The 9,535-nt window shown below is 38.5% G+C and overlaps 1 protein-coding gene across 1 annotated transcript in view; it reads right to left on the bottom strand.

Moving 5' to 3' along the window:
• ATF6 (activating transcription factor 6) overlaps positions 1-9,535 on the bottom strand; it is a 255,241-nt gene that overhangs the window by 131,457 nt on the left and 114,249 nt on the right. Inside the window, exons 14-15 of the mRNA XM_006142264.2 lie at positions 4,342-4,455; positions 2,873-2,972 (exon numbers count right to left, since the gene is read on the bottom strand). Of these exons, the coding sequence (XP_006142326.1) occupies positions 2,873-2,972; positions 4,342-4,455 (214 nt within the window). The remainder of the gene's footprint in view (positions 1-2,872; positions 2,973-4,341; positions 4,456-9,535) is intronic.

Genomic DNA, 9,535 nt, shown 5'->3' with positions numbered 1-9,535 from the left:
TGTGTGTGTGTATATGTATAAATAAATAAATAAATAAATAAATAAATAAATAAATAAATAAATAAATAAATAAATAAATAAATAAAACAGGGGGCCAGCAAGTGGCATGGTTAAAGTACTGGACTCCCATATGACCGACCACGGTTCAAGTCCTAGACCTGGTGGCTTCAAAATCATGCCCAGGATGTGTGCATGCATGCCCCACATCCCAGGAGAATAGGGGAGAAGGGACTGCGGCATGACTATCCCTTCTGGGGGGTAATTTCTCATTTTCGCTCTCACCATCAGTCAATGGTGAGTGCACATGTCCAATGGCAAACACCTAAAAAAATACATATACACACCCACCCACCCACCCCCACATATATATATAGATAGAGATAGATATATAAATTAGACTAATTCACTGCCCTCCTCAAACTTTTCATGTTGTAATGGCATCTTCTCAGGAGGATGAAACCCAGCATTCCCAGCATAGCCTAGGAAGTTTGCTATGATCTCATCTCCCACCACTGTCCCCTCGGTCACTGCATTCCAGCCTCACTCCACTTAATGTTCCTCAATGTGCAAACTATTCCCTCCTCAGAGTATTTACATTTACTGTTCTGTCTGGAAATGTGTTGATGTTGTTTTCTAGGGAGTGTACGCTCCCTGGAGAAGGGGAGGGAGAGAGAAAGAACGGGAGAAAGCACTCCCGGGGTGATGGCCACATTGCAATCCCTTCTCCTCCATTCTCCTCTGGGGATTTTGGACACACACACATGTGCTGGCATTTCTCAAGCTGCAGGTCTGCTGGCCACGTGGGATCCAGCCACATCACCAGCCAGCCCTCCCTTCAATATTTTATACTGTCATTTTCCACCTATGGCAAAAACAATGTTTTTTACCAGCCTCTTTTCTTCTTCCCTAGCAGACAGGAAGATTCCATGTTCTCAGTCTCCCTTGAAATAGAGTAAGCAAAGTGACAAAGCTTTAGCCAACTGAACACTGGCTAAAGTCCAGGTCTGATCCCTAAAACATTCTGCGTAATCTTCCAGTCACTCTCTTCCCAAACACTCAAAGCTAAAAGCAAAGGATTTCAAGTTGCTGGTGGCTACAGAGTAGAAGGAACCTGCATCCCTTAGTCATTGTCTGGAAAGAAGCCATCCTAGAGAGCCATGTCAGACTGTATGAGTGAAAAACATATGTATTCCATTAAGCTAGAGATTTTTGAGGCTGTTTTAACAGCTAGCATTAATTATCATCATGGTTTGAAAAATAGTTTGTCCTCCAAAGTTTCATGTTTTGGAATTTGATGTTGGGAGGTGGTGAGGTCTAGGGAGTGGTAAGATCATGGTGATTGCATGTGGAGGTAATAGAGATTAATGATGTCTTACAAGACCCATTAAGTGCTAGCTCTCATAAGAAGGGGTTAGTTCTCCCAAAAGCCGGTTGCTATAAGAGATGGCTATCCACAGCCTGTGCTCTCTCTGCCTGAACCTGCTATTCTCTGCTTCCATGAGCCATGTTGTAAGACAGTCTGATGCCAGGCCTATGCCTTTAGACTTTCCAGCCACCAAAGCTCTGAGTCAATAAACCCCTGTATTTTTCAGTTTTAGTTTGCTATAGGGCACATGCACTTGCCAGAGAGATGGAGAGAGAAGGAAAGTAAGAAACCAATTCCTGGTGGGGATGGCCATGCCACAACCCCTTCTGCATTCTCCTCTTCAGATTCTGGGCACACACGGCAGATGGGCCCCTTGTGTTTTTCAAGCTGCCAGTTCCAGGGCTCAAACCATGTCGTTGATTACATGGGCTCCAGCTGCATTAACCTCCATGCCATTGGCTGGCCCTTGACTCTGTTTTCTAAGACAAAACCTTGACAAAAACTTATTAAAGTGGAACTTCAAGAGAAGCCTTCTCTGACCACTGAATCTAAAATAGCTCATTTCTTAATTTAAATTCTAGTCTATTTTTCTTTTTTCATTTAGCCAGAAAACCAATGCATTTGCCAGAGACAGAGCAGGAGAAGGACAAAGAACACTCATCTCCTACACTGCCTTATTTTTCCTTACAGAATGCTCTCTCTAATTTTGGATTTACATATGTACTTATTTACTTGTTTATAGCTAGCTCTCCCGCTAGAACAGAGGCTGCGTAAAAGTACAGACTTTACTCACTCTTCTACTCCTAGGCTCTAGAACAGTTCTTGGCTCATAATTACTAGAATAGGTAACGTTTGTTGGGAACTTGCAGTGTGCCAGTTGCCAGCCATAGTGCTTCAGAAGTAGGAACGACTATCTGAAGAATAATGGAATTTCTAAATGGTACTTTGTGGCAGACAAGCTGGAAGCCATATTGAATAGGTTCTAGTAAGAGCTGTCCTTAACCCATAGTGACACATGTCTAAGTAATGTGCTTTCACTCCCAAACTGCTCCATGTTTCAATGTCCTCTTTTTGAAAAACTTCTGAGAAGAAATAAGATAAACAGTATTATTTTTTAATTCATGCCAAAAGCATTTGCTACAGTTTTCTATATATAGGAGCTCCTGGTTCGAAAACAATTGGAAAGAACAGAACAGAGAAAGCACCATACCCAACCAGGAAATACTAGTGCTATAAAACCTAAACTATTGGTCACTGGAAGAGCCATGACATATTTTTCTGGTTTTCTAAGAAAAATGCATCATGATTTTTGTGACAACCCAATAGCTATATAAAACCAAGGAAGAGGACTGCAGGGGCAGTGACAGCTGCATCAGAAGCAGCAGGAGACAGTGCTAAGTGGCCGACGCACTGGCTTCCCAAATCTCCCAGGGAGGAGAGCAACTCTGCTGAGGAAGCCTTCCAACAAACATGCCAATCGCTGTTCAAAGACAAGCAGAAGCACACCTGAAGAATCCGGGTTTTCTGTTGATTATTCGTCATTCTTCTCGACTTGGTCCGTTCCACTTCGTGTCTATGAACCCAGCCTCGAAGTTCATGATTTAACCTATAAAATAGCTTAATTGATTAAAAATATTTCATAGAAACAAACGTCTCATCCCTTGGTTGGAAATGATGTTAATCATTCCATAAGTTCCAAAGAACATCCAGGTGCCCAATAACTCAACATTACTTTTGACTTGAAAATGCTAAGACATTTGATGTTGTTTTCAGTGAGATGCATTTGTACAGGTAGCTTCCTCAACCATGAGATCGGAATTCAAGGAAAACAACAGCTAAATACCTGCTTAATATAAATATTGGATACAAAGGCTTTCCTACAAAAATAAAAGTATTTCATGCTTCTGTTCTTGGGCTACGTACACACAAACGTCTGAGACACTGGGGAGAACTAAACATGCTACAGGACACAAAAATGGGTGCATTAAAACCTTTGGAAATCATGCTCTTGTGAGAAAAGGAAAAGAAATCCAATTTTTTTGATGCTAAAAATTTTAAAAAGCTTGTTCACATATAACTTTCCTTTATTTTGCTTAGTTTTTAAGAGCAGTTGTGAAGAAGGTTAAACTAAGCTCATTAAATTGTAGTTGGTTACTACTTATCATTAAAAAATTTAGGCAGTGGGGCCAGCAGGTGGCATAGCGGCTAAGGTGCTGGTCTCCCACATGGTTGACTGTGGTTCGAGGCCCAGACCTGACAGCTAGAGGGTCATCCAGGGCACATGAGCATGTGTGCCCAGAACCCCTAGAGTAGAATAAAGGAGAAGGGATTATAGCATGATCATCCTCCGTGGGGGGATGATTTCTCATTACCACTACCCCCCATTTCTCCAGCATGCACACTCATCCTGAGATGAATAAAACTTAAAGAAAGAAAGAAAGAAAGAAAGAAAGAAAGAAAGAAAGAAAGAAAGAAAGAAAGAAAGAAAGGAAGGAAGGAAGGAAGGAAGGAAGGAAGGAAGGAAGGAAGGAAGGAAGGAAGAAAGAAAGAAAGAAAGAAAGAAAGAAAGAAAGAAAGAAAGAAAGAAAGAAAGAAAGAAAAATGCAGTAATGGGAAAGTGTCTCCAAAATCACATGTTTTCAAATTATTATCTTCCTAATTTGAAGAAAATGGAATCTTCTGCTATGCATGTTATCTGTAGACCCAACATTTACCCTGAATTTTTATATTAATTTCATTCTGTAGTTCTCAAATAAGATGTATGTATGTATGCAACCATCTCATGAAATAGGCCCATGACTGTCTCTACCAGGCTGGTGGGGAAACTACCTAACTACTGACATGCCTCTGGTTACCTAACAAGTGGCTCAGAGATTCTCTCGGCCACTTAGATAACTGAGTAAATAGTTCTCCAGACTCCAAAGATAAGAACAGGAGCCCACTCAGATACTTGTGTAACAATATACAACACTCACCTGAGAGATTCTGTGGTATTGATCAGGGGCTGACAAGGAGGTGGAGGAATATAAAGTAGTGGCTCTTCAGTTAGCACCATCAGGGCTTTGTCATTTGAAACAGAATGATCGAATCTGAAACATACATGCACAAAATCTGTGTCCTTGTGTTTTTAAATACCCAAGATATTTTCTGTAAGAAAATTATCACTAGTATTAAGTTTCCATGGAAATGAAAATAATTAGAACACGCTGTAAGACAGAATTAAATATACGCAAAAGGAGGAAAAGTACAAATCATAAAGCACAAATGTCATTTTCTGATTTTCTACAGAGATAATATGGTAATTTACATTTACCTAGCCATCATTTATTGAGTAATTAACATATACCAGAAATAAGGGATACAATGACACATGGTTCATGTCTTCAGTGAGCTACAGGCATATAAAACACTGCTAGAGAGCCAGCAGGTGGCATGGTGGTTAAGGCACTGGACTCTCACATGGCCAACCATGGTTCAATTCCCAGTAGCTAGCTTTCTTGCCCCCACCCCCCCGCACCCCCGTCTCTCTTTGGTGAGGACACATCCCCTATGGCAAATATTTAAAAAAAAAAAAAAAACTAAATAAAATTAAATAAATTATTATCTAAAAAGAAATTTAAAGACCACTTGCTAGAACAGAGGAGGTAATACAGTAAGGGAGAAAGACAGAACTAACAGAAAAGACAGTACTGTGTAACTCGGACTAAAGTTTTGTGGTCATCCACAATTCTGACAACTCTTTCTGTTCCTCTCTGGCAACCACATGCATCCTCTGGTATTTTTTTTTTTTTTTTAATGAGTGTTTTAGCTAGGAACATTACTGCTATTTATTCTCTTCAGTCTGCTATTTTAATCTGTCTCACTGAGAAATCTTAGATCTGTCCTGAATTTTTCTTATAGAATGCTCTTGATTTAGAAAACCAAATATACTAACACCCCCTCCCCAAAAAAATGTAAAAACATAAAACTTGAACATGGCAAGATTCACACTTTGCATTTATTCATTCAACAAACATTTGCTTAAGACGAGCTGTGTGCCAGGGAGTGTGCTAGATGCTGAGGATACAACAGGGAAGTAAAACAGTTTATCCTCAAAGACCTTACCAGAAACCAAGTGTAAGAAAACAAACACATAAAATAAATCCCAAACTGTGGTAAGTGCTATGAAAGAAACAAATGCTGAAACAGAGAAGCAATAGCACTCTGTACTTTAGATAACATGATCTGAGAAGCAGACAGTCTTTGAACCAAGGCCTAACTGATGAGAAACCAGCCTACAGAAACTAGAGGAAGAATTTCTAGGTAAAGGAAAATGGGGAGAAGAGGAGCTCAAAGAACTTAAATAAAAACACTGACTGGACAGTTATAAGCAAGTACAGGATGGGGGTGTACAGGATGAGGCTGGAGAGACATGATCGTGATTCCTTTCATGATTATGACCTGATCATGATAAGGAAGTACTAAGTGTAGTGAGAAGTCACAGAAGTGTTTTAACAGAAAAGTGATACATTTCACTTTACAGTTACACTTTGCCATTTGAATCAATTAAGGCAAGAAGGGAAAACGGAGATCAGGAAAGCTATTGCAACCCAGGCAAGAACTGACAATAGCATGGACGAGGCTTGTGGCAGACAAGACAGAGAAGAGTAGACCAATCCAAGACTTGTTGAAAAGACTGTCAACAGCTCTTGCTGAAAGAGAGGAATCAAGGTTAATGGCTTACCACAACAGTATAGATGACTGACAAGAGGTAGAACAAGAAGAACCAAGTTCCAAGAACATGTTTGAAATGTTAAAATGGAGATGTCAAGGGTTTTTTGCTGGTTTGATTCCATATATAATAAAATCTAGTTATTAGTCCCTGGTCAGAAATATATTTTGCAAATATTTTCTTCCATTCTGTAGGTTGTCTCTCTACTCTACTGATTGTTTCCTTTGCTGTATAAATAAGCTAGGCTCTAAAAAGAAAAATACCATATGTATTCACTCAACAAATACCATATGTCTCACTCATTAGTGAGAAGTTAATGACTCAACTGCACAGAAGGAGAGAATGTAATGGCAGACACAGAAGCTGGAAAAAGGAAACGGTGCAAGGGATGGAAGAGCTTGTTCAACAGATACAGAGTACATATATACAAATGGAATGGTTTATAAAATATTATAGCACAATAAAAAGCATTGGGTTTATTTTAATACATATTTCTTTTTTCTTTTAACAGAGATTTTTGCTATAGAGCACATGTGCTCGCCAGCAACATGGAGACACAGAAAGTGAGAAATCACCCCCCCAGGGGGATGGCCATGCTGCAATCCCTTCTCCTTCATTCTCCTATTGGGATCTTAAGGGATCTTGGGCACGCACGCACATGACCCAGCCTGAGTTTTAAGCCACCAGGTTCAGGACTTGAACTTTGGTCAACTATGTGGGAGTCCAGCAACATAACCATTATACTATCTACTGGTCCCAATTTAATATATATTTCAAAAGAATCAGTACAACAAATTTCAAATGTGCATCATAAATACTGGAGATGGTAGATACACTTAGTTCACTGATTTGATTATTACATATTGTATACATGTTTTGAAAAACCACACTGCCTCACAAAGATGTACAACTATTATTGTAAATTAGAAATTAGAATGATAATTATTATTTACATATTGTATACATGTTTTGAAAAACCACGCTGCCTCACAAAGATGTACAACTATTATTATAAATCAGAAATTAGAATGATAATTATTATTTTTTAAAAATAGAGATGTCAAGGAGACTATTGGAGATGAGAGTCTGGAAACTCAGAAGAGAAATCTAACAGAAACACAAATTTGAGAGTTGGCAGAATATGTAGATATGGATTATGTGCTAAGTTATAGATGATTCACCTAGTTGGAATATAACAAAAAAAAAAAAAGTTCACAGTTCCAGACCTTGAGATTTGGATAGAGAAGTCCACAAAAAGGACTGCAAAGCAACAGTTAATAAAAAAAGAAGGAAAACTAAAAAAATAAAAAATAAAATAAAATTTAAAAAAAAATTAGTAACACAAAAGAACAGTCTTTCAAAGAGGGAGTGATTCACATAGTCAAATGCTGAGGAAAGGTCAAATAAGATGAAGAGAGAAGTTTCCAATGAACTTGGCAATATTGAGATTACTGGTTCCTTTGACAAAATAATTTAGGCAGAGTGGAAAGCCAACTCCAACATAAAAGTTAAACACTTCTATGTGTACCCATACAAAGAAAAAGAAGCAATGGCTAAGGATAAATAGAGCATTCTAGCCTTCAGCTTACATGAGGAGCTTCTCGATGTCTTCTCTTCTGACTGTTAGGGTTAAGCAGGGTTAAGTTGTTTGAAATAAGGCAGAGATGCTGGTACATAGGTACAACTAAATACACAAAAGGAGATCAAGCCTAAAATGAAATGTTGAGAGAGAACTAAAATGTCTGTTTTGCTTGGTAAACTCTTCTGAGTATCTATAAGCTGCTGCTTATTAACACACTAAGAAAAATCAAGAACACAGACCTGTTACATACACATCGTTTCAAAAATCATGCCTGCATACTTACAAAAAGACAAATGCTGTAATCCATCAGAAAAGTTTGAAACTGCTTTAGAAAATATTTCTGATCTGGCATTTTCTTTCCATGTTTTAAACTCTAGTAATGACTTCTGCAAATCTATGTTGACTGGCTTTGTTCTATCAGCCAAAAATATTCTTTGGAAAAGAAAAGACTGTCTGATAAGAGAAATACCAGGACAGGGAATAGGTGGAGTCTGAGGAGAAAGGAAAAGGTGAATCTAGGCCAACATACAATCTGGAAATGATCAGACCCACACTAAGTCAGAGATGGTCTGAGCTCTAGGCTGCTCACAAACCACTCTGTGTCAACAGAAAACATTTTAGCAAATAAATCACTGAAGTTAAGGAAAGTGCTAAGAAGCTAGAGTTAATGAGAATTCCTAGAATAGAGACAAGTCTAGTTGATATATGTGGGGTGACCATTCTTTCCCGTTTATCTAGAACACGGTCCCATTATATGCCTAATGTCCTGATATAATTATTATTAGCACCACCTTTGTTTCTTGAAATCATCCCAGTTTGGTTGACAAGCTGTGGTCATATTATTTAGACATCACACATTTCTAAGACTAAAAAGATCAAATGCACTTAATTATTAAAGGACAGGCAAATATAAAATAATATATACTCTATTTTTTTTAAATATTTAAACCAGGTTTCATAACTATGCTCTAAAAGAAAGGAAAAATAAAAAGAAAGACAGTATAAAATATACTGCATTTAAAAGTAAATACAGGGGGCTGGCAGTTGGGGCCCCAAACTCCCACATGGCTGACTGTGGTTCGAGTCTTGGGCCTGGTGGATTGCTTTCTTACTTTCTCTCTTTCTCTGTCTCTGGTCAAATTAAAAAGTAATAATGATGGCTAAAGTTAAGTAAACTATAATAAAAAAAAATAAATATAGGGCCAACAGGTAACATGGTGGGTAAGGCACTGGACTCCCACATGTCCGACCACAGTTCAAGTCCCGGAAGTAGTGGCTTGTTTGGTCACTTTCCCTCTCTCTCACTCTCTGTCTCTCTCTCTGGTGAACATGCATGTGCTATAGCTAATTGAAAGATGATAATAAAATTAAGTAAAGAATTATTTCAGAATAATAATAATGAAACAATAAACACAGGTGGTTGGCCAATTAGGTAGTACAGTAGCTGAGGCAGCTAGATCCCGCAGAGACAGCCTAATGGTTAGAGTCCTAGACCCATCACCTTGGAAAGCATGTAGTGTGTGTGTACATGCTCCCAAAATCTCAAAAGGAAAATGGGAGAGAAGGGATATTGGTGTAGTAGGGGGTGGCTTTTTACTTTCCTCTCTTTTTTCTCTCTGCTGAGTACACACATCCTATAGCAAACTAAAAATAAATACATACACATATGGCTAAGAATAAATAAGTCGTCTAAAATTCAGTTCAGACAAACTTGTATTGGATGCTTTCAAAAGTTTCACAAGCGTATTTTGGTATCTGTTGTTCCATATTTATACTGATAAAGGCAAGAACATCAAATAATGGACATTTATTTAAAAGTCCCAAGTTATGGGACCAGCAGATGGCGTAATGGCTGCGTTGCTGGCGTTCCCTGTAG

Source organism: Tupaia chinensis, unplaced genomic scaffold (genome assembly GCF_000334495.1).
Source record: "Tupaia chinensis unplaced genomic scaffold, TupChi_1.0 Scaffold000070_1, whole genome shotgun sequence".
Taxonomy (NCBI): Eukaryota; Metazoa; Chordata; class Mammalia; order Scandentia; family Tupaiidae; genus Tupaia; species Tupaia belangeri.
The sequence above is the reverse complement of the archived record's forward strand: the minus strand, read 5'-3'. Positions and strand labels throughout refer to the sequence as shown.